The sequence below is a fragment of the Saccopteryx leptura genome, chromosome 2, assembly GCF_036850995.1.
Source record: "Saccopteryx leptura isolate mSacLep1 chromosome 2, mSacLep1_pri_phased_curated, whole genome shotgun sequence".
Lineage (NCBI taxonomy): Eukaryota > Metazoa > Chordata > Mammalia > Chiroptera > Emballonuridae > Saccopteryx > Saccopteryx leptura.
Window position 1 is genome coordinate 112576083 of NC_089504.1, and position 25982 is coordinate 112602064.

Consider the following 25982-nt stretch of genomic DNA (forward strand, 5'->3'; position numbering starts at 1 on the left):
TAAAGTGGTTCTGGGTGACCCACCTCAAGAAAGCTCTCCAGCTCCAATCAGCACAAAAGACATAGCTGAAAGGAGGAAGTGAGGTAGAGGGGCAGTTTTCCCCTCTACCTCAGGTTTTCAGGGAGATTTGAAATACACCTCCCCTACTGAAACTGAGAAAGCGCCCCACCTCCGGAGAGCACCTGACAGAACCTGCCTTCAGAGTCTCAGAGGTCATACCCACAGCATTCCTGGATACAGTTTCAATAAGGCCCCTGCTCAGATAAGTAAACAAGCCTACCACTGAGTTAAATAAACTGAAAACAAACAAATCAAGACTTCAAAGTGGTTCTACTAGATAAAGAGACCACAACTGGAACAAGCCTGGAAGCCACACACAAACAATGGGAAGACAGAGAAACTTAAGTCATATGATTCAACAACACAAATCGTCAGAAAAAGACCTGGATGAAACGGAATTAATCAAGTTACTGGATGCAGAGTATAAAATAATGATTGTTAGGATGCTTAAGGATCTCAGAACTACAATGGATGGACTTAATGAAAACCTCAATAAAGACATTGTAAGCATCAAAAAGGACTCGGAAATCAAAGAAGAACCAGACAGAAACGACAAACACAATATCAGAAATGAAGACTACACTACAAGGAATTAAAAGCAGCCTGGATGAAGCAGAGGAGTGAATCAGCGACTTAGAGGACAAGATAAGCAAAAGCACAGAAGCAGAACAACAAAAAGAAAAGAGGATGAAAAAGTCTGAGGAACCTCTTAAGAGAGCTCTGTGACAACATGAAGAGAAACAATATTCACATAATAGGGGTTCCTGAAGGAGAAGAGAAAGAACAAGGAATAGAGAACCTGTTTGAAGAAATTATAGCTGAAAATTTACCTAAATTGATGCAGGTAAGAGTCGCACAGGTTGGAGAAGCAGACAGAACCCCATTAATAAAGAACCCAAAGAGACCCACACCAAGACACGTCATAATCAAAATACCAAAGCTAAGAGATAAAGAAAGAATACTAAAAGCTGTAAGAGAAAAATAGTCAATCACCTACAAAGGAACCCCCATAAGGATGACATCTGACTTTTCAACAGAAACACTTGAGGCCAAAAGGGAATGGCAAGAAATATTCAAAGTAATGCAGAACAAGAACCTACAACCAAGACTTCTTTATCCAGCAAGGCTATCGTTTAAAATTGAAGGAGAAATAAAAAGCTTCCCAGACAAAAAAAACTCAAGGAATTCATCACAACCAAACCAATGCTTCAAGAAATGTTAAGAAGCCTGCTGTACAAAGAACAAAGTAGGGGGAAAAAATCTAGTAAAAGAGGAGTGTAGATTTAAAGAAAAAGATGCCAGTAAACAACTACATATCAATAATAACATTAAATGTAAATGGATTAAATGCTATAATCAAAACACATAGGGTAGCTGAATGGATAAGGAAACAGGACTCATACATATGTTGTCTACAAGTGACCTACCTCAAAACAAAGGACACACATAGACTGAAAGTAAAAGAATTGAAAAAAATATTTCATGCAAATGGAAATGAGAATAAGGCTGGGTAGCAATACTTATATCTGACAAAATAGACTTTAAAACAAAAACTATAGTAAGGGATAAAGAAGGTCACTACATAATGATAGAGGGAGCCATCCAACAGGAAGAGACAAGATCAACAACAGCAATACTATAATAGGAGATTTCAACACCCCACTAACATCACTGGATAGATCATCAAGGAAGAAAATTAACAAAGAAACAGCAGAATTAAGGGACAAACTGGATCAACTGGATTTAATAGATATCTTCAGAACCTTTCACCCTAAAGCAGCAGAATATACATTCTTTACAAGTGCGCATGGTACATTCTCTAGCATAGACCACATATTAGTGCATAAAACGAGTCTCAACAAATTTAAGAACATTGAAACCATATCAAGCATCTTCTCTTACCACAATGTCATGAAACTAGAAATCAACTACAATAGAAAAACTGAAAAACACTCAAACACTTGGTAACTAAACAGCATATTATTAAATAACGAATGGGTCGACAATGAGATCAAGAAGAAAATAAAAATTTTTCTTGAAACAAATAAAAATGAGCATACAACAACTCAAAATCTGTGGGATACAGCAAAAGTAGTCCTGAGAGGGAAGTTCATAGTATTACAGGCCAAAAAATTAGACAACCTAGATGAAATGGAAAAATTCCTTGAAAAATATAATCTTTCAAAAATAAATCTGGAAAAATCAGAAAACCTAAAGAGACCAATTACAACATATGTGATCAAAACAGTTATCAAAAAACTCCCAACAAACAAAAGCCCTGGGCCAGATGGCTTCACCGGTGGATTCTACCAAACATTCAAAGAACTAACTCCTGTCCTTCTCAAGCTATTTCAAAAAACTTCAAGAGGAGGAAAACTTCCAAGCTCCTTTTATGAGGCAAGCATAATTCTTGCCTGATTCCAAAACCAGGCAAAGACAACACAAAGAAAGAAAACTATAGGCTAATATCCCTGATGAATTTAGATGCTAAAATTCTCAACAAAATAATTAGCAAACCGGATCCAGCAATACATGGAAAAAATCATACGTCATGATCCCGTGGGATTTATTCTGGGGAGGCAAGGCTGGTACAATATTTGCAAATCAATCAATGTGATTCATCACATAAAAAAAAGAAAGGAGAAAAACCACATGATAATTTCAGTAGATACAGAAAAAGCATTTGACAAAATCCAGCACCCACTTATAATCAAAACTCTCAGCAAAGTGGGAATACAAGGAACATACCTCAATATGATAAAGGCCATCTATGACAGACCCACAGCCAACATCATACTCAATGGGCAAAAAAGGTAAAAGCAATCCCCTTAAGATAAAAAACAAGGCAGGGATGCTCCCTTTCACCACTCTTATTCAACATAGTTCTGGAAAGGAAGTGTTACCCACAGCAATCAGACAAGAAGAAATAAAAGGCATCCAAATTGGAAAAGAGGAAATAAAACTAACATTATTTTTTGATGATATGGTACTGTACATAGAAAACCCTAAAGTCGCAGTCAAAAAAACCACTGGACCTGATAAATGAATTCAGCAAGGTGGCAGGATATAAAATTAGTACTTAGAAATCAGAGTCATTTTTATACACCAACAATGATCTGTTTGAAAGAGAAATTAAGAAAACAATTCCCCTTCACTATTGCAACAACAACAACAAAAGTACTTATGAGTAAATTTAACCAGGGAGATTAAAGACTTTTACCCGGAAAATTATGAAACATTGATAAAAGAAATCAAGGAAGATACAAGTTGAAGCTTATACCGTGTTCATGGTTAGGAAGAATAAACATCATGAAAATGTCCATATTACCCAAAGCAATTTATAAATTCAATGTAATTTCTATTAAAATACCAATGACATACTTCAATGATATAGAACAAATATTTCAAAAATTCATATGGAACCAAAAAAGAACATGAATAGCCTCAGCAATCTTAAAAAAGAAGAATAAAGTGGGAGCTATCACACTTCCAGATATCAAGTTATACTACAAGGCCATTGTACTGAAAACAGCTTGGTACTGGAATAAGAACAGGCATATAGATCAATGGAACAGAACAGAGAACCCAGAAATAAACCCATACCTTTATGGAGAATTGATATTTAACAAGGGTGATAATAGCATACAGTGGAATAAAGACAGTTTCTTTAACAAATGGTGTTGGGAAAATTGGACAGCTACCTGCAAAAAAATGAAACTAGACCACCAACTTACACCATTCACAAAAATAAACTCAAAATGGATAAAAGACTTAAATGTAAGTCATGAAACCATAAGCATCCTAGAGGAAAACATAAGCAATAAGCTCTCCGACATCATTCTCAGAAATATATTTGCTGATTTATCTCCACATGCAAGGGAAATAAAGGACAGGATAAACAAATGGGACTATATCAAACTAAAAAGCTTTGGCACAGCTAAAGACAATATGAAAAAAATAAAAAGGCAAACCACACAATGGGAGAACGTATTCTACAATATGTCCAATAAGGGGTTAATAACCAAAGTTTATAAAGAACTTGTAAAACTGAACACCAGGAAGATGAACAATCCTATCAAAAATGGACAAAAGAAATGAATATACACTTCTACTAAGAGGACATACAAATGGCCAATAGGCAGATGAAAAAAATGTTCAACATCACTAATCATTAAAGAAATGCAAATTAAAGCCACAATGAGATAACACCTCACAGGAGTCACAGTGGCGCTCATCAACAAATAAGTGCTGACGAGGATGTGGAGAAAAGGGAACCCTCCTGCATTGCTGGTGGGAATGCAGACTGGTGCAGCCACTGTGGAAAACAGTATGGAGATTCCTCAAAAAGTTAAAAATAAATCTGCCTTTTGACCCAGCCATTCCAGTTTTAGGTATATATCCCAAGAACAACACCACATCGACAAGTCAAAAGGAGAAATGCACCCCATGTAGATATATTGCAGCATTATTTACAATAGCCAAGATCTGAAAACAGCCCAAGTATCCGTCAGTGGACGAGTGGATTTAAAAGCTGTGGTATATATATACCAGTAGTAGTCAACCTGGTCTCTACCGCCTACTAGTGGGTGTTTCAGTTTCATGGTGGGCGGTAGTGGAGCAACCAAAGTATAAGTAAAAAGATAGATTTATTCTGCCAAACTTAGTGAAAATCTGACATAAAGTACTTGGTAAATAATTATTTAACTTGCTGTAATTCTGCTTTATAAATTTTATAAAGTAAAGTTACTTCCTACTTTACAAATCACCATTACTGTGGAACTGGTGGGCGGTTTCAAAATTTTACTACCAACAGAGATACAAAAGTGGGCAGTAGGTATAAAAAGGTTGACTACCCCTGAAATACACAATGGAATACTATGGGACCATGAAAAAGAAGAAAATCTATCTTTTTGTGACAACATGGATGGACCTGGAAACTATTATGTTAAGTGAAATTAGCCAGGCAGAGAAAGAAAAATATCATATGACCTCACTCATTTGAGGAATCTGACGAACAGTATGAACTGAGGAACGAAATAGAGACAGAGGCGGGATCAAGGGATCCAGAGGGAAAGTTGGTAGAGGGAAAAGGGATGATGGGATGGAATGAGAGCAGGAAAGCAAATCCTGAGGGGAGGAGGTAGGGCATTATGGGGACGGGGAGAAGGGGGATGTACTGAGGAACACGGAGGAGGGGAGGATACATTCGGGGGCACACTAGAATCTATGTAAACACAATAAATTAAAATAAATTTCATGTTAAAAAAAAGAATATTGTGATTCTAGGCTATGTGGCTTTTCATTGTTCATAACCCAGCTTGAAAGAACTTTGTGTCATTACACAGTATGGTTAATTTACTTCATGGAAGCATTAATATAGAATACCAAAATGTACACATAAGAGAATAAAGAGAGTTGTATTTTACACACAAGAGCTTTCCTAATTCCTGATCATTCTACTCTACTCAAATACAATAGTTTATTGTTTCAGTCACATTATTTACAAATAAGCCAAATTTTTTTTTATTACTGTACTTGAAAAATACATTCTTATTTAAAGGGGTTTTCTCACTGAAAATATTTTTTTTTCTCTTTTGTTGTTATTTGGTGACACTTAATGCATGGTGAAATATATCCTTGGAGGGAGTGGTTTAAATCTTTATTGTAAAATTATTTTATTTATAAAGCCTCTTCTGAAAAGTATGTGTATAGAAAGAGAATTTCCTGATTGACATTATGGTGAATATAAGAGCGTATGGGAAATTAAAAGGAGTATTAAATAATTCACTTATATTTGTATGGGTATTGCTAAAAGTTGGTATATGCTGAGATGAATTGGTTTTTATTTTTTAAAATTTCGTTTTGGAGCAATTTTATTTGCTCTTTGTCATGGAAAAAGGATATTTTTTTTATCCATGTTGATACTCAATTTATCTTTGAGGAATTTTAGTTTTGATAAGTGTTTGATGTCTTACACGGATATTTCAGCATTTTGATAATAATAATACCAATCTTCCCTAGTGAAATATGAACAATATTTCTCCAATTCTCATTTCATTATAGATCCGATTAAAGCCTCAGGAATTTAGTATAAGAAGATGCATTCCCTTAGTTTTGTGCTAAGAGCTATTGACTTTCAAATAGGTATTGGTTGATGTATTGACTGTTACACTGGTATCTACTTTGTGTATTACATTTTTTACTTTAAATTTAAACCCAGTTATGTTTTTGCTATTTTAATGGAGTTGTTGAGGTTTATTTGCATAGATAGATTGGGATATGTTAAGGTAACATAATTTAATTATTGAAAGGTTCATAGTTCATTCATTTCTGGGAAGGATTGTCAAGCTTTTTTTCCAGACAATGTAACTCGTGCCTGACCAGGCGGTGGCGCAGTGGATACTGTGTCAGCCTGGGACACTGAGGAGCCAGGTTTGAAAGCCGAGGTCACCAGCTTGAGCAAAGGGTCACTGGCTCAGCTGGAGCGCCTGGTCAAGGCACATAGGAGAAAGCAATCAATGAACAACTAAGGTGCTGCAGCTATGAGTTGATACTTCTCATCTCTGTCCCTGTCTGTCTCTTTCTCTCTCTCTCTCTCTCTCTCTCTCCCTTTCTCTTTTTCTCTGTCTCAATAAAAAAAGAAAAAAAGTAACTCCAGTTTTTTGTCCCAAAATTCTTATCTTGCTCTTAATTTTTTTTTTTTTTTTTTTGTATTTTTCTGAAGCTGGAAACGGGGAGAGACAGTCATACGGACTCCCGCATGCGCCCGACCGGGATCCACCCGGCACGCCCACCAGGGGCGACGCTCTGCCCACCTGGGGGCAATGCTCTGCCCCTCCGGGGCGGTCGCTCTGTTGTGACCAGAGCCACTCCAGCGCCTGGGGCAGAGGCCAAGGAGCCATCCCCAGCGCCTGGGCCACCTTTGCTCCAATGGAGCCTCGCTGCCAGAGGGGAAGAGAGAGACAGAGAGGAAGGAGAGGGGGAGGGGTGGAGAATCAGATAGGCGCTTCTCCTGTGTGCCCTGGCCGGGAATCAAACCCGGGACTCCTGCACGCCAGGCCGACGCTCTACCACTGAGCCAACCGGCCAGGGCCTTGCTCTTAATTTATACTGATTTATTCCAGCTATGAGCATGCAGAAATTGAAACATGTTAAATACCAATTTAACTTATCAGTAGCTTTCCCTCTCTTACATAGTCAAGCCAACTCCTGTTAAATATTTTACATTTCCACATTTTGACCCTACATGCTTTTTATCTTTCTATTAGCTCTGATTTCCTATAGTGAGTTTATCCATTTAATAATAAAAGTTTTTTTACTATGCACTTGATATTTCAGCTTTTCTTTGTTTTGTTTCCTCTTCATGTAACACCTCACCTTTCTTTACTTGTTTGAAGAATTAGGTGTGTGTACTTCCAGAAGCCATTCTTTGATAGGCTCAGTGCTCCTTTATTTTGCTTTCGTGTCCTTTGTACATATCCGTTTATTTGTCCTTGTCCTCATGTATACCTGTGCTGGCCACATTAGGCATATTTCAAATGCTCGATAGCTACATGCTGTTAATGGCTGCCATATCAAACAGTGCAGATGTAGAAATTTTTTAACTTTACAGAAAATTGTATTGTACAGTTCTGCAGCATGTTTTAAGCTTCTTGAAAACAGGAACCATGTTATTTATATTGGTGCTGCCAGTACATAGCATGTTTCCGGGTACAGAATAGTTGTTCAACGAATGTGTCAATAAAAATTTATTATAAAACAATTAAAGAACTGAAAGGACGAAATTGCCAAGTGTGCTGGGTAAAATGCTACTGATATTTCCAAAATTTTTAGATATTACTCTGAATGGAACTTTTTAATATGGGATCATTGATCACATCGTATATTGGCTTTCAGTGTGTTATCTGTAAACTGGATCTAATGCATCCTAGTGTATACGTTCTTAAAGAATACTTCATAATCAAAAATGCTACATTGATTTCGTGTTATAGTATGTCAGAGAATTGTGGCGGTGGTTGTATTGCCAATTCCTTCTCTCTCCCTCGCCATTAAACATTTTATTTTCCTTTTATTTGTTTTTAAGTCAAAGAATAGATAGATGCTCATTGCAAAAAATTTGAAGAAAAATATGGAAATATAAAATAGAACTTGAAAGTTTACCTTCACAACTTTAGTCTTGTTTAGTGCAAATGTAATTTGTTATGTTTGTTTTTGACAAATACATATTTTCTGCAGCTTTCATATTGTATTTAATAGAGATGTTTCCATGTTCCATCTTTCCTCTGATTCCTGTCCCAGAAGTAATCACTAGTTTGAAATTTGTGTTTTATTCTTTTTATTGTTTTATTTTTATTACATATGTGACTTTCAGTATATACAGATATATCTTTATTTATTATTATGTGGTAATTTTTTGGAAAGTGGTACCCTGTCTTCAGTTACCTTGAATGGAAAAAAAATGACTTTCTAGTCCAACCAAAATTATAAACAGTTTTCCAGATACTACTGATAAAACACTCAGCACCTGCCTGACCAGGTGGTAGTACAGTGTGGATAGAGCATCAGACTGTGACATGGAGTACCCATGTTCAAAACCCTGAGGTCACCAGCTTGAGCGCAGGGTCGCTGGCTTGAGCCCAAAGGTTGCTGGCTTGAAGCCCAAGGTTGCTGGCTTGAGCCCAAGGTCGCTGGCTTGAGCAAGAGGTCACTCTCACTGCTGTAGCCACCCACCCCCACCTCCACTCCCCGGTCAAGGCTACATATGAGAAAGCAATCAATGAACAAGCAATCAGTGAACTGAGATGCCGCAAGGAAGAATTGATGCTTCTCATCTCTCTCCCTTCCGGTCTGTCACTGTCTGCCACTCTCTCTGACTCTTTCTCTGGCTCTGTCAAAAAGAGATAAACAAGCAGAAAAACACTCAACACCTATGTGACAACTCTCCAGAGATTCTACATAATATAAAGCATTTAAAATATTACCTAATTATTTAACACATACAAATGCATCAGTATTTTTTCATTCAGTAGTATTTCACAGTAGTCTTTACAGATGATATATTTTTTGTACTGCAGTAAAAATGTAATGTAAATAAGCAGTGAAGTACTGTTTCTTTTATCTTAGTTATACATTATTGAACTTTTTTATCTTTTTTTCTGTCAACACATCTAACAACTGATGGTATCTCAGAGTTGTAACATAGTTTATAATCTTCTGATGATACTTTCTAGTGTAAATAAAACAACACTAGCATTTAAATTGATGTCTTAGATGACTTGCAGTATGTTAAAGATACACAATGAATGTAAAGAAGACTTAAAATGAACAAGAATTTTTAAAAAATGGAATACTTAGCAATTCAAGAGTTGTCAGCATAGATATGTTGCCTTCAATGGAATGTGGAGGCTTTAATCATTGTTGCTGTTTTATGTTAATGGAGGTGAACAGTAGTGTTCTGAGGAGGGAATTAATTCAAAACTAAATGCTGAAAAAAAGTGAATTGGTTCAGAGTTTACACTACTCTTGAAACTCTTGGAAACAAGATGCTGTGATCAGTTGTATATACCCAAAGATGAAGCTGAGATAGAAAAAGACTCAAAATGAGTAAGTTCTCTTTACTTGTAGTATTGAGGTTGCTCTTGTAATTACACCTTTGAATGTGATTCTTCTGCTGCTGTCGTGATCACATTATCAGTGATATAAGTCATTTTGATTCCATGATCTAAATTTTTTAAAATATAAAGCTTGACAGTTATTTGTCATTCATGGCTCCTTTTTTTCTTTTTTCTCTGGCCAACCAAGAACATCAAGTTAAATGAATTCCCAAGTTCCTCATTGGTTGGCTAATTATGACATGATGCTGGCAATGTAACCTTTCTTTGACTGTATTTTATGTTCTAATCATTTTTTTCCTTATTTTTTGAATTCATCAAATTAAGTGACGTTTGTTTCCCAAAGAGCAAGTTTCACCAACGTACACAGTTGTAGCACCATTAGTGTTTTAGTAATTTTTTTCACAGTACCCCTGTGCCAAAAGAAGTACAGATTCATTAAATTATTAGATCCAATTTACTTAAAGTAGTAATGCACATGGTATCTGACAGCATGCCTGTGTGTTTACCGGGTGCTCTTTTGGGAGATGAGGCCCTAGACTTTTACATGTGAAATACTTTGTTCTCTCTCAGAAAAATATTTTACATTGAAGCATTTTGCTTCAGTCATGAATGTGGAATATATTCATCATTAAATAAAAAGTTGAAACATTTATGCAAATATTTCTATGAATCAAAATTTAGAATTTAGCAAAGTTATCTTTTAAAATAAAATCTAAGGCCTTGTTTTGTTTAGATTCTGGGATGATTGTGCTGATGGTGCTAGCTTAAGTTTTGGGGTTTTTTAATTTTTCTGAATTTCTACATCAAAATAGAAAAACGAGATAGCAAAACATCTATAATAACTTGGTGATGAGATATCCCTCATATAAGCAGGTGAGAACTAACAAAAAGACCTGCATTTATCAGTTTTTGTACAAAAAATAGTGTGGAATCATTGGGGTTCTGGACCTGCAACTAGAAGCACTTCAAAGTTGTGAATAGCAAATTTGAAAGTGGTAGATGTGATTAGTCAGTTTGAAACTTAGAAAAAGCCATTGTCCTCTTTATTAATTAGGTTAGTGCAAGTGACCCATGGTGAGGCCTAATGTGACTTGAGCAGCCTAGCTCTGTCTGTGAACTATTAAGACTGACCAATTGGTGATTCCTTCCAGGATCCTGCTAGGATGTTCCTGAGAGTGGAATAAAAATTGAGCAGAGGAAGGAGTGAGAAGGTCCAGATAAAAATGGGGGAGGAGAACATAACTAAAATATTTCAGAAAGCAAGCCATTGTATTTTTAAATACTACATGAGACAACAGAGGAGGGAGTTTTATGATTTTAGAAAATTTTTCTGAACTAAGTCACTCATATTCTCAAAATTTAGGAAAATTAAATGTACAAAAACAGTTTTTCCAGGAATATGGTTAGGAATGTTTGTACTGATTTTGAGTTCTATCAGTAGTTTTCATATTAATCTGACATTTCATGTAAGTTTTTAATTTTTAAAAATTTATTGAAGTGTATGAGACCATTTTCTATTGGGGCAAATCAAGATATTTTCCTGTTTTTTTAAAAGATTTTTTTCAATTTCTATATTTAATTTAATTCATTTGAAATTGACTTTTGTATATGGTGTGGGGTAGGAGTCCAATTTCTTTTCCTCGGCATTAGATTGTCAGTTATATTAGTATCTATTTATTTGTTCTGCCTTCCTAAACTAATCAGCAGTGCTAGTTCTGTTGTGAATCAGGTTTCTTTATATTTGTGGGTTTGTTTCTTATGTCTCTATTCTGTTACTTTGATTTGTTTGTGTCAGTACCATTATTACACTTTCTTAACTATTGTATCTTTCTGTTTCATTTTCACATTTGTCTGTCTAGCTTGATCTTATGAATGTCTTGACTTTCTTGGCCTTTTGTTCAATGACAAATTTAGAATATAAAAAAGTATTATTTATAAATGAAATTGAATTTATTTTGTTCGAGGAAGAAATAATATAGTTATTCTGTTCTTTCTTAACCTGAATTCATATATTTTGGTCTCCTATATTTTCTCTCAGTAAAGTGTTTATTTATTTTTTAAAACAATGAACACACAAACTTTTAGTCAGATTTATGAATAAGTACTTTTCTGCTATTTAGGGGAAGTAAATGGTATTTGTTAAATTATAAGTGTTATATATAGTTGACTTTTTAAATTGATATTGTATCATTAATGTTGCTAAACTTTTATTCTTAAAATTTATCTGCATGTTCTTTGGGGGCTTTCATTAAATATAAACCCTTTGGAAATTATAGTTTTATACTTTGTAACTTTTGTAACTTAAATATTTTTTTCTGAACTTAATTTTGATAAAATGTTGAATAGAAGTAATAGAAATCTTTTTCTGTTACTTTGTCTCCAGTAAATATGATGTTTGATGTAGAAATTTTTTTTTGTAGACATACTTTATAGGGATAAAGAATTTAACAGAGTGAAAGAGGGTTGGTGGAATGTAGAAGAGAGTATAGAGAGGATAAATGATAATGGAAGGAGACTTGACTTGGGGTGGGGGACACATAATTCAATATCCAGATGAGGATTATAGAATTACACACCTGAAACCTTTATAATTTTATTAACATGTGCACTCAATAAATTCAGTAATAATATACAAAAGAAATTTACAGTGCTTCCTTCTTACATTTTTTTCTCTGCAGCAACTTTTTCATTCTTAAGGTTGTTTAATATGTGCCTTTTTCCTTTATTTGCTTGTCTTACTAGAAATCAGTTTTACTAGGAATCAACTTTTAGCTTCTTTTATTTATTTTTTAATTATTTTATTTTACTTCTTAGGTTTTGTTTTACTGTTTTTTAATCATAAGTGTTTTTAATATTCCAAACTTAAAGTTTTTCTACTTATTTTTTTTGTTACTGATTTCTCATGTAATTCCACTGTAGCTAGAGAATGTGGTTAGCATACCGGTTTAAGTACTTGAACAAAATGTGTAATGACCATTTGCTGGGTGTATTACTCTATTCTCAGTAGACAAAGTTTGTTAATCTTGTCTGTATTTTCTAACCATATATCATTATTTACATAATACTATTCATTCGTTTATATCTGGATTCTGATATATCCTCTTTTATTTCTTTAATAATTTTATGCATTCTTATGTTTAATGTATGATAAATCCAGTAATTAGAAGTTGGCACATATCATTCTATTTTTATTTTGCTGGTTCCCACATATGGTACCTTGTTGCCTTCTGTTTGTGTTATCATTTCATGTTTTTTAGAATTCTGTGGGAAATCTTTGAGGACTAGGTGGAAGGACATTTTCCAAGGGGATTTGTGTTTGCTTTTGCCAATGCCTGAGACACTGCCAATCCAGTACCATTTAAAAAAATGTTGACTCAGGTTCAGTTCACACAGGTAATGTGAATTCAGCCTGGTTTATGACTATAGAAGTGAGTTTTTTCTCCAGCATCAGAATTGAGACCATCTAGAATTTTTGTTATTTTCTTCACTAAGGGGTTATTGCAATTATTATGTATTCTTTGAGGTACCTGCCATATGTGAAGATCTTTAAAAGTACTTTTACCTTGAGCACATTTCCCCTCTGGGGATGGGATATAAGCTTGTAGCTTCTCTGAATTTCAGCTTTTACTTTTTTTTTTTTTTTTTGGCAGTGGGTCATGGGGGTTTGGATTTCCTGCCTTTCCTCACTCCTTCCCTGCCTTCCAAACTCAATAATTTCTTAAAAAATAAAAAGATAATCCCTATGTTAGTCCTGGCTGGATAGCTTGGTTGGTTAGAGCATCGTCCCGAAGTAGTGAGGTTGCCGATTCAATCCCTGGTCAGGGCACATACAGGAACAGAGCTATGTTCCTGTCTCTTTCTTTCTCTCCCTCCCTCTAAAATTAATAAATTTAAAAAGAAAGATCCCTGTGTTAGTTTTCACTGATTTTTTTTTTATTGGCTGGGTCAATATTTTATGGAGCAGTTTTAGTTGGTTTTCGGTAGAGTGTTTTGTTTTTGTAATAGTCTGCCATACTGCCAGAAACATGTATCTTAGTCATTCTTTAGGACTCAGCTGAAGTTTCACTTCTCAAGGGAAGCATTTTCTGCTTAGACCTCTGCTACATATTCTCATTTTTTCATTGTGATTGGGGTAGGGTGTTATTTCTGCTTTTTATTAGTATCCAAAATTAAAAATGTTTAATGGTTTTTTTCCTTTTCATTCTTTCATTTCTTTCTATTCCTTCTTTTTTCCTTCCTTTTGTTACCCTCCTTCCTCCCTTATCTGCCTCCTTCCTTCTTTCACTCCCCTCCTTTAGTTCCCTTTCTTTCCTTCTTTCCTTACAGTATTTTTCATCTACCTGAAGTACCTAAAAATATTTTTTTGTCAATTTAAAATTTAGGCAAAATTTTTAAAGTCAATTTTTGGCTGAATTAATTGCACATGTAATTCCTTCCACTGCCTGTCACCTTAGTTCCTCCAAAGTTTGAATCATCATCTTCAAGAAAGCCCTTTTAAAAAGAACTTTTGCTTAACCCACAATTGTTATGTTACTCCACAGTTGTTTTAGTTGAGCTTTCTTGATTGCCATTTGAATATGGACCCACTGATGACATACTTCAATAATTTTTCATCTGTAATCTTTAGGATCCAGCTTCTATATGCAGTTTACTTTAGGTTTATTTTTAAGGTCAGACTAGGTGGATCTGCCTGGTTCTCAATTTCAGGCACTCTCAAAACATGAATAAACATTTATCTCTAAGTTACCACACCCTGGAATAGTACAGATCTTTGGAGTTTATTAATACCTAATGTTAAAAATTTTTACTGTTAGATCTTTCATACTTTTAACATCTCTATCTTGTGGTTCTTTGCCACAGATCTAACAAATAAATACACATTTACTCTGTTAGCCATTTCCAATGATTTGTGTTTATAGAAAAAGCCCCAACAGGATAGATGCAAACTAAAATAATAGTTTGTAATACATTATTGATGGTGATTAATTTTTTGAGACCTGTATATCTGAAATCTTCATTTTAAACTTATATCTGTCTTCTGACTTTGATCATTTCCAACAAAAAAATCTGCTGTCAGTCTTATCTTTAGTTCTCTTTTTGTAATACATAACTTTTCCTCCCTACCTACTATTAAGATTTGTTTTTGGCATCATTTTACATATTTTGATTTTGATGTATCATGGTGTAACTTTCTTCATGACTCTTAAGCTTGAGATTCTTGAGCTTCTTAAATGTGTGTGTTTATAGTGTTTATCAAATTGGAAATATCTTACCCATTATTTTTTAAAATATTAATTCTGTCTCTGTTCTACTTTGGAGACTTCAGTTACACATATATTAGGTCACCTGAAGTTGTCCCACAGCTTACTGATACTCGCTTCATTTTTTGTTTTAATTTTTTTCTCAAGAGTTTTATTTAGGATAGTTTTTAAGTTCACTAATCTGCGTCATGCCTGTTCTACCTTTTACATTCAAAATATAGTTATAATAACTGTTTTAATGCCATTGTCCGTTAATACTGTTATCTGTGTCATTTCTGGACTTGTGCCTATTGATTGTTGTTTTTCTTCTCTCCCTATTATGTTTTATTTTACTCCTTTGCATGCCTGGTAATTTTTACTTGGATGCCAGCCTTGGAAATTTTACCTGTTCATTGCTATATATTCTTTGTATTTGTTAATATTCTTGACCTTTCTTGGGGTCACAGTTATTTAGAAACTATTTGAGATTTTTTCTTTTTCTCAAGACAGGAAAGGGGAGAGATGAGAAGCATCAACTTACAGTTGCGGCACTTTAGTTATTCATTGATTGCTTCATCATATGTGCCTTGACCCAGCCTGGCGGCCCCAGCCAATCCAGTGACCCCTTGCTCAGGCCAGTGACCTTGGGCTGGCTCAAGCTAGTGTATGTGGGCTTGAAGCCAGCAAGCTTTGGGTTGATGCCAGCAACCATGGGATCATGTCAGTAATCCCACACTCAAGCCAGTGACCTGGGGGTTTCAAACCAGGGATCTCAGCATTCCCAAGTTCATGTTTTATCTCCTATGCTACTTTCTGGTTGGGCTGTTTCTACTTTTTTCTCAGCCTCTAGTTTTCTTACATACATATGCAAATCAATACTTAGCTGAAGACTGGAAAGCAGGCATGGCCAACATAAGGCGGGCTGAATCCGGCTAGCGTAATGAATTTATGTGGCCCGTGATTAAATTTTTAATATTCTCCACTACTTTTAAAATCTCAGCTACTCAGAAGCAGAAGCGTCTTTGATTATTGGAAATCGAGATATTTAAGAAGATAGTGATACATGGAAAAGAATTCTGCGTGTGACTGATCTAGGGTTAACTTCCAATAATTGGTCGAATGTATTCGCGATACTTATTTTTTTTAAAAAAATCCATTATAAAGATTTACAACTTTTGTACCTGTCTGTACTCAATATGAACTGTTTGACATTTAGTGGCGATGTGAAACCCACATTCTTTTAGGCGGAGTTTGCCAATGCACATCCAAGGTCAAACAATTCAACAGTTTGTTATTTTTGTGGTTAAGTGTGCTAAATCAAGTGGCATTGTAGCATAGACAGTAGCTGCAGTTGATAACTAAAAACGTGTCCAGGCTGTTTGTAAAACGAAATAATTGTTTTATTTGCTATATAACCCCTTCAAGCTCATTCTATTAATTAAATATTGTTTTGATTGATTGCGATACAGTTTGGATATTTATATGGTATGTAATTTTATTTTTATTAAAATAATATATATTAAAAACTATTTTCACTCACATTTAGTCATAAACAAATTGCATAATAAAATTTTGTTTACTTAAACGAATCGTTTTTGTATGTAACATTTTTTTAATTTTAATATTTCATCCCAGTGAATAAAGTTTTTTTTCTAATCTGGCCAGGGGACAGAACAGAACGTCTCCAGATCTTTAGAACTCTCTTTTTGCAGCTCACTCCTTATGTCTGTTACCATATTTCCTCATGTATATATAATACGCAACTCTATAAGAGAAATTTGGGGTCTGAAAACGGTGCATCTTATACAGTGGTTGTAGATTTTTTTTTACTTGCATTTCCCACTTTTTCGTGCTTGTTTTTGCGCTTATTGTGAATAAAACTTGATTTCAATAATTTTATATAATACTTTTTTTTTCAAATTTCGGGCCCCCAAATTAAGGTGGGTTTTATACATGGGAATATTTTATACATGGGGAAATATGGTACTCTAGTCGTTTCACTGCAACCTTGGCCTTCCTAGACTCTCAGCTACATTTCCTCAATTCACAGAGATTTCTGGCTCCTCTAGAACTCCCTCTCCCTGCATTACAACCTGGAAATTCCTTCAGTCTGTAAACAACGGCAGTTGTAGGGCCCACATCTGTTCTTTCTCTTCTCTTGGGGATTGTTTTGTTGCACTGCTTGATTTCCTATTTTTGAAAATGATCGTTTAATATACTTTGTCCATTTTTAAGTTCTTTCAGGTGAGGTGAGAGGGAGCAGGTCCTTACTTCTCCATCTTGGTTGGAAGTAAAAGTCTTAACATTTCATTTTTAAAAATAATATTTTGGTTGAGAAGATGAATGAAAAATGATTACTGATAAAGAGAATGAGCTTTTGTGTCTGTATTCAGTCAAGGCTTGAATACTTTCTGTTGTGTAAGACACTGTGTTGTGCAATACACAGAAATACTAAACTTGTTCTCAGCACTGGAAAAGAAACATTTGAAAAGAAACATAGAACAGTACAAGTCAGCTAATATATAAATTCTAGTTACAGGGAAGCCTCATAGTCTTAAATTCTCTTTTGCTTAAAGCAAAAAATTGATACATCTTAGAATCTATATTAGACCCCTAAACACAGTAAACATTTATCATCTCAGCTGAGAAATAATTTTACTAACTAGTATTTCTTACTCTAAAAATCTATATTCTGTAGCATAGTGTAAAGCCAGTAGCCATGGCCACCAGCACAGTCACCTGGCCCATGCAAGTTCACATTTAATTCAGATAGATCGTAGTGAAACAATGGAGCCAATAACTGGTGGGCCATCCTTTATTCCTGCTCACAACCTGTGGGCCAGAAAATACACACAGGGGAAAGACACTTCCCTTTCCATTCAGGGCTCCCAAAGCTACTGACTTTCTCCAGTTTTTTCCTAGAATCAAAGGCCCAATAGTCTCACTCAGTCCCCTCTGCACGCCTCCATTTTTGGCTGTCTCTTTCCTTCCAACCATGTGGCCTCTCTCCCCTGCAACAACTGGGCTCCTCCTCTCTCTGCAACAATGTGGTCTCTCCTTTTCAAAATGGCCTCTTAGCTCCTCCTTTTAAAACTTTGGCTCAAAAGCCCTCCCTCAGCATATATTAGCATAACCGAGCCCCTTCCCAAGTAGGAAGGTAATTAATATCACTTGAACGATGGCCATTCACATGGGCAGCGCCATCTTTAACAAAGTGAGCATAAAAATTAGTTTACAAACTTATCTGCCCAACACATAGAATAGTACGGTGTCTCTTTATTGTTTAATCTGGCTTAGTGAATTAAAGACATTATAGTATATGTGCTAATAGAAAAGGGAATATATTTTTCCAAGGTCAGAAATGCTGAGAGGTTGCTTGGGGCATATAAAATTTTAAATCTTCTTTTTTGCTGGGATAACGGCAGTGTAATAAAGTTGAAAAAAATGTGCTTGTGAAGTTAAGGACCCTTATTTTGAGATAATATTTTTTACTTTCTACCTACATTATTTTCGACCAGTTACGTAAACTCTATGTAACTCTGTATTTAAGAGTGAGATCTTTAAAAGATGATTGGTTTACTTGAAGAAGCATTTTAGTTAACAGATACAGGGTAGGACAAAAGTAGGTTTACAGTTCATATGGAAAATAATAATTAATAAATAAACAAGAATAAACTGTGCTTTATGCACTCATAACTGTAAACCTACTGCCCCACTCTGGTATAGTATAGAATAAAGTACAGTGGTACCTTGAGATACAAACAGACCAACATACGATTTTTTTAAGGTACGAGTTGCGACTCGGTTCGTATTTTTGTTCGAAATTCTGAGATATGAGTTGTGATTCGGGAAGCTGCCACTAGTTGGCGCGTTGGTGCACGGGTCCAGTTTTGGCAGTTTGATATATGAGTTGACTGACTTACAAGCTCGGTTACAGAACAAATTAAATTCATATCTCAAGGTAACCATTGTATAGAAAATCAGTTAAAACATCACAGTAATAGATGCTGCAGGCAATATCCATGAATGAATGCTATACTTAGTGGGCAGAGATTTAAAAACAGACATATTTGCATGTTCTCAAAGTACTTCTTTCAAAACATTTATAATTTAAAAAGGGAAAATAGTAATTTACAATGGAGAAAATTGGCAGCTATACCAATTTAAGCAAGATCAAGGTTAATGTCACCTGTAATAAGACAAATTATCATCACATGCACTCATATTGGAATATATCTATCATATATGATACACTTGAGAAGGACACATCACCTCTGTGATGATGTGGCTTCAAAAATGTATAACCTTAGTCTCTTCATAAGAAAATATCAGCTGTACCCAAATTGCAGGACATTCTAGGTGTAATTACATTAGTGTAACGTAACATTGGTGTAAGTGTTGTGAAAAACAAAAAAAGCCTGAGATAAAGTCTGATGTTAGAGAAGATTAAGGAAAAACATATAAGACAAAATGTAATGTGTGCTCTGCAATAGGAAAAAGACATTAGTGAAATAGTGAAATCTGTATAAAGTTGTCTAGTTATTAGCTAATTTCTTAGTTTTGATACTTGTACTATGGTTATATCAAGATGTCACCACTAGGGGAAGGTAGGGTATATGAGAGCTCTGATATTTTTATAACTCTTTTGTTAGTCTGAATTTACTTACAAATAATAAGATCATTGTGGACAGAGTTTGTTAATGTGTAGTTAATCTTGTCATTGAAGAGGACCTCATTATTATTTTGTGTGACATTTGTTTCTCAGGAGCAATTTCTGTTTTTTCACAGAAACATACAATTGACCCTTGAATAATGCTGGGGTTAGGGGTGTCGACCCCCATGCAGTCAAAAAGCCACATAAAAGTTTTGACTCCTCCAAACTTGACTGCTGATAGCCTACTGTTGACTGGAAGCCTTACTGATAATTTAAACAGTCACTTAACATGTTTTGTATATTGCATTATTACATACTGTATTCTTATAATAAAGTAAGCTAGAAAAAGACAATGTTAAGAAAACCATGAGGAACAGAAAATACATTTGCAGTTTTTATTGAAAAAAAAATGGAATATAAGTGGACCCAAACAATTCAAACCCTGTTGTTCAAGAGTCAGCTGTAGTTTTATGATGAGGTAGAGGGATGGTTCTTAATCTGATTGGTACTGTTCTGTGAACACGTTAAGGAAAAAACTGAGGATCCCGCAGTTCAGATTATAGGTCTTTACTTTAGTCTCTCAATTTTGAAGCCCATGCTTCACCTCTAACACTAATTTTCAAATTTTGGAGTCTATACACTTGGAATTTTCTGGAGAATAAACCTTAGGTATCTGTTGGAGTTGCAGGGGCTGGGTATTCTTCATGATAACTTTAATTTGATTAGAGCCTATAGGCTCTACCCTTCTTTGCCTCAGTTGAGGAAAAAGTAACAAGCTTATAGAGGCTTTGTTAATGACTGAGGTAATATATGTAAAGTGCTTTGAGCAGTACTTATTTTGCAAGTAGTCAATACCTATTAGTGTTTATTTGTCCCAGGCACCCTGTGTTAGACTATTTTGGAGTTAGGCTGTTCATCTAACTCCCAAGTTTTCATGGACTACAGTGCATGGACTACATATTTTCATGGACTACAGTGCAACCCAGTGGCTCGAAGTAGTATAATTTTTCTAGTGGGATTTTGTGATAGAAAAGAGATGTGCAGTCTCATTCTAGTGAAGTGGAAGACTGAAATACTCTCAAAACAACTTTTTAAAATAAAAAGTTTACCTAACCTGAAAAAAAATTGTTTTAAGCTTTGTATCCTCAACTGTTACTTCTCACAGTTAGAATGAAGGTTTCTGGTAGTTTGGTATTGTGAAAGTGGTTGTCAATTTCACTGGGAAAGTGCATAAAACCATTTTTATTCATGTATATTTCAGAACTACAAAATTTAACATGAATTTTTTTGACATAATTTTAATACTTTAAAAAATAATTCTTATGCTCAACGATTTTGCATGTGCTTTATTGGTCAGTGTTAAATAACATTCAGGTAACAGTGCATGGAAAAGATGAGGACACATTCATGTTATAGGCCTACTCCATGCCAGGTACTTGTTCCAGATCATATGGATGGCAGAAGTAAACAAAGAAACAAAAAATTCTATTCTCATGGAGCTGGCCTGTTTGTTTATTTATTTATGGTGTGTGTGTGTGTAAGTTCCTTTGAGCCAAACTAATAACAAACTGGAAAGCAGAATCTCAAATGCTTCCATGGAGCTGACATTTTAAAGCACAGGACATTAAACAAAAATAAAATGCATTGTATATTATATGCTGATACATTATGGAGAAAAAATTAAAGTAGGAAAGGGGATCGAGTGCCTAAGGGTTTGAGGAAAAGGATAGTGTAATTTTAAATGGAGCAGACAGGGAAATAAATCCTCACCAACATGATTCAGTACCTGAAGTAAGATGATAAAGGTATCTAGAGAAAGAGCATTCCTGAAGGATACAAGTACAAAGTCCTGGAGATAGCAGTATGCCTTATGTGTTTCCTGGACCACAGGGGAGGAGGGGCAGTGTGGTGGAACATAATAAGGTACAGGGAAAATGGTAGGAGAGTAGAAGTAATAAAGGTTAAGTTCACTAAAGGCTTTGAAGGTCATAGTATGCAAGAATCCATTGTAAATGTGTCCCCTGACTCTATTTGATTTGTGATGTTTGTTGAATTTGAGCATCAGATGGATCAAGTATGTAAGAATATAAATGTAATTTCTAGCACATTACAAAGTAGATGCTCATTGAATATTTATTAAATTACTTTATATGGCAAGGTGTTTAGAAGTATTTTAAAGTTTTTCTTTTCCCTTGCTGAAGGAATACTTTTCATTTATAACTGCTTCATATAACATAATTCAGGATTCCCCTACTCCTGTATTTAGTTTATTTTAAATGTTTTCCACCTTTAACATATTACTGAGTGGATGTTATTTTTAAATAAGAATCTGTATTAGCTTTATTATTCATAATAGTCAGAATTTACTTTTCTTGAAATCATTAATTTTTTATATTATAAAATAAGTATTCACATTGTTATAAAAGTGAATAAATCTTAGTTCTATATTTAGATTGGTTTAAAAGCCTAAGTTTTTCTCTATCATTTTGTTTAAGTTATTTTAATTATTGTCTTAATATTTTTTATCAGAAAGGAGCACTTTTAAGAAATATATTTCTTACTAAGGAATATACTTTTACTAAAAGTTATCTTCGGTTTTTAGAAAGCTTGCTGGTCTAATTTTAGGAACTTAAATACATCCACGTAGTCAGCTGTTATTCTGCCAATGGCGGTGTTAACATGACTTAGATTTAATGTTGAATACTTAGGAAAGAAAAAAGCATACAAGGAGCAGATAGGCAAAGTGTTTTAACTTCTTTGTCTTAGTTGGTTTCGAGATGCCAGGTAAGCCCTATCCTTTCATTTTCTGGAAAAGTGTGAAAGTTTATAGAAAGGTTTCATCCTCCCTCACCCCAACTTTTTTTTTATTAGTACTTTGAATTTGAATTCGTATGAGTGATAATTCTGGGGTTGGGAAATAATGAAAATGTGAACCAGGGAGTCATAGTGTTGAAACTGGACATTCAGATCTTTATAGCATAATTTCCTTATTTTTCAAAGAGCAGAAGAATCCCATCGTTGATCATGTTCTGGTTGGAGTCCTTTCTTATTGTTTGCTGGAGTTTGAACTTCAGAGCTATGGTGTCAACCCTGCTATAGTATCTCAGGGGAGCTCCTAGTTGTGGGGCTGGTCCCATGGCTCACTCTCCAAACTTTCCTTCTTCACTTCAGCCTCCAGCTCTGAGCTTTCCAATCCCCAGAGTAGCAAATGTTGAAAGAAGTTGCTCAGGTAAGTATGTGATGGGAAAGGCTGGGGAAAAATGGTACTCTCATCAGTATTTTGAGGGTGGGTGTTGGGCCATTTTACTAGTGAATCATTTTGTTTAAAAATATGTTTCTTGTATTTTTCTCATAAAACTATGTCAGAAATTAAAAAGTCTAGTGTTCTGAGAAATAATTTTACTTAGATGTGAAACACAGAAAACCTTAAACTGAATAAATCATAAATGTTATGCAAAGGAGAGTATTAAATTTTTTTTTCATTTCATATTTTTTACTCTGTATAATAGGACCAGAAAACTCATTTTCCAAAAAAAAGCTAAGGAAAAAGTTGTGTTAGACATAAATCTGTAGACTTAAAAATTTGCAACATGTAACTTGGTATCAGAAGGAGGCAAGTTTTAGTTTCTTTTCACTAGTTTTAGAGATGCTGGTTTTCTCTTTCCCAAGATTTTAAGCAGGTAACTGTATTTGTATTATCTGCAGGAATAGAAACTTCACACATATTTTTCACTGGAACTTTCTACCTATCTCTAGGTTTAAGGTTAACAAAAACAAATATAGAAGCAGTGAAGGCACAATATCTGGGCCAAAGTTCAGCAAATATTTATTGAATAAGTTCACCAAATCCTGGGTATGTGAGTGTGTGTGTATGTGTGTGTATAATACCAACACTCTAGTATTTTCTACTTGTCTGTCTTGTACTGAAAATCGTGCTCTAACATTATAGGTCTTTTTTTTTTTTTTCTTAATGCATGCTTTTTAGAAATAATTTTTAGCAATATATCCCTGGGTCTGCATTACTTTGCTTGTTAATAATACTATCCTTTTAGGCTCTTGCTTCTCAGAAAGCCTTCAAAAATTGATACTTTAGTCCTTCTGCATCTATCCTGTATAATTCCTATTCTCGGGATTTCTAGATTCTTTTGCACATAACAAGAGATTCAAAATTATACCCAGGAAAAATGGACGTACCATGGCCTATGATTGCTAACATTTTTTCAGAGAAAGTGTCATACTTAAAGAGATTGGGACATCAAAATTTTTCAGGTCTCAAGCAAGCCCTTACAATATAGAATTCTTAACAGTTTATCTTCCCTTTTTCTCTCTTAAGATTTAGGGTTTTTTTTTTTGGGGGGGGGAGCATTGTTTTGTTTTCTTTTGTCTTAGTTTAGTTTACTGGGAAGGAAACTGGTAGAAATACATATCCCCCAGAAAAGCAGACCATACATTTAGTTTCTTCTGGGTTCCCTTCCTCTTGCCCTCTTTTTTTGTGTGTGTGATAGAGACAGAGAGAGAGACAGAGAGAGGGACAGATAGGCAGGGAGGGCGAGAGATGAGAAGCATCAATTCTTTGTGGCTCCTTAGTCTCCTTAGTTGTTCATTGATTGCTTTCTTATGTGCCTTGACCCAGCAAGGGGTAGAGGGCTACAGCAGAGCGAGTGACCCCTTGCTCAAGCGAGCAACCTTGGGCTCAAGCCAGCAACCTTGGGCTCAAGCCAGTGATCTATCCCTCACTTAAGCTGGTGAGCCCCTGCTCAAGCCAGATGAGCCTGTGTTCAACCCCACTACCTCTGGATTTTGAACCTGGGTCTTCCGTGTCCCAGTCTGACGTTCTATCCACTGCACCACCACCTCTTTCCCTCTTTATTAGACTTATCCCAGCCTCTTAAGGATTGGTGTAAGATATTCACCGTCATTTAAAAATTTCCTTTATGTGTAGAGCATTTGTTTTATGTCTTAAACTTACAGGTTTTCTGTTATTCTTTTTTCTACCTGTATTTTATAGACATGTCCTCATTTAAAGACAAAATACTGCTTATTTAATTTTACTTCTCAGCTCAAACTTACTGCTCATAAGAACCAATTGTAGTTGGTTCTTTAGTTGATACATGACTGTGCCTTTTTTCTATGGATTAGTATTTTTTTAGTTATTAGAGTTTTAGGTTTTAGGATAATGCACTTGCCTTTTAAAGCTTATATATTGGTTGTTCAAATTTGAATCTGTGTAAGGCGTATTGATACAGACAAGTTTTAAATTTTGGAAAACCACAAAGTCTGTTTCTTCAAGTTGAAGTGTGCACAACATACTTTCCTACATCAAAGTCAAACTAGTAGGGGCATTTATAGACTTTTTGTTAACACTCTATAGAGAATTTGTACATTTGGGATGTTTTAAGAGATGGTTTCTGAGGATATCATCTCAGTAGTACAGTAAATGGTCTTTGGATTAGGAAGAGTAATGTAATCTCTTTCTTTATGTGCCCTCTCCATCTTTTTCTCAAATGTGGTATACCCTGTTGTTTTGGCTGAGACGTCTTACAAAATATTCTTTTAACTCCTGGGAAGGACTCTGGATCAGAATATTTGCCTACTCTCCAAAGTAATGATTGTGGATATGTTCATATAGGCCCCTGGTTTTCTACTGAATCGCATTTCTAACCAGAGTGATGTTTCCTGTGCAAGCCACCTGTGAGCTGCCTTTTCATTATTTATTAAGGCTTTTATTGCTCATTTATTGGGCATTCTGCATTTGCTAAAAGTATGAAATGTATGCTTCTGTTCAAGTTGACGAATTTAGATATTCTCCCTTTAAAATTTATCTAAACCTTTACTTTTCTTAGATCTAGTCTAAGCAGATTTATAAACTACCCATTGTACATTTATAATATTGTATATATCAGGCCACAGTATTCTAGAACTAGTAAGACTTGAAGGGTGATATGACTCCTGCATAAAGAGAGAAAGATCATTTGCTCTTTTTCTAAAGATTTCAGATATGAAGTTCTTTGTTCTTTGAGAAAGTAGATTTTTTTCTGTCCACTGCATATGCCCTCCCTTTTTTAATTTAAGCCCATTTCTTTTTTTAGTGTTTTTTCATAATGAAATAAGATCAGAATTCTTTATAACAGTTGTGAAGCATTATTGGTAGCTCAGAATCTTAATACCAAGAAGTATTACCAAAACAAAAACTCCTTAGGTACAAATATATCTAGATTGTAGTATTTAATATTTGAAATGGGAATATACTAGTTCCATAGAATTTGGATAGTCTGTCAGTGAAGTGACCTATCAGCCTTTCCCTCTAGAGGACAATAATAAAAATACCAGGTTATCTTCAGATATTGTGGCTTCTCATGTTTCAAATGTTGATTGACTACATCTTGATAAAGTCAGATAAATGATTTTTATTAA

At 34.9% G+C, this 25982-nt stretch overlaps 1 protein-coding gene across 4 annotated transcripts in view; it reads left to right on the forward strand.

Moving 5' to 3' along the window:
- The window catches only part of CNOT2 (CCR4-NOT transcription complex subunit 2), a 128472-nt gene that overhangs the window by 50739 nt on the left and 51751 nt on the right, over positions 1-25982 (forward strand). For 2 of the 4 annotated variants that reach the window (XM_066368553.1, XM_066368552.1), the window contains one exon: positions 22740-22797. The exons of the other annotated variants lie outside the window; for them this stretch is intronic. In XM_066368553.1, the coding sequence (XP_066224650.1) occupies positions 22777-22797 (21 nt within the window). In that variant the 5' untranslated portion in view covers positions 22740-22776. The remainder of the gene's footprint in view (positions 1-22739; positions 22798-25982) is intronic. 4 annotated transcript variants of the gene reach the window in all.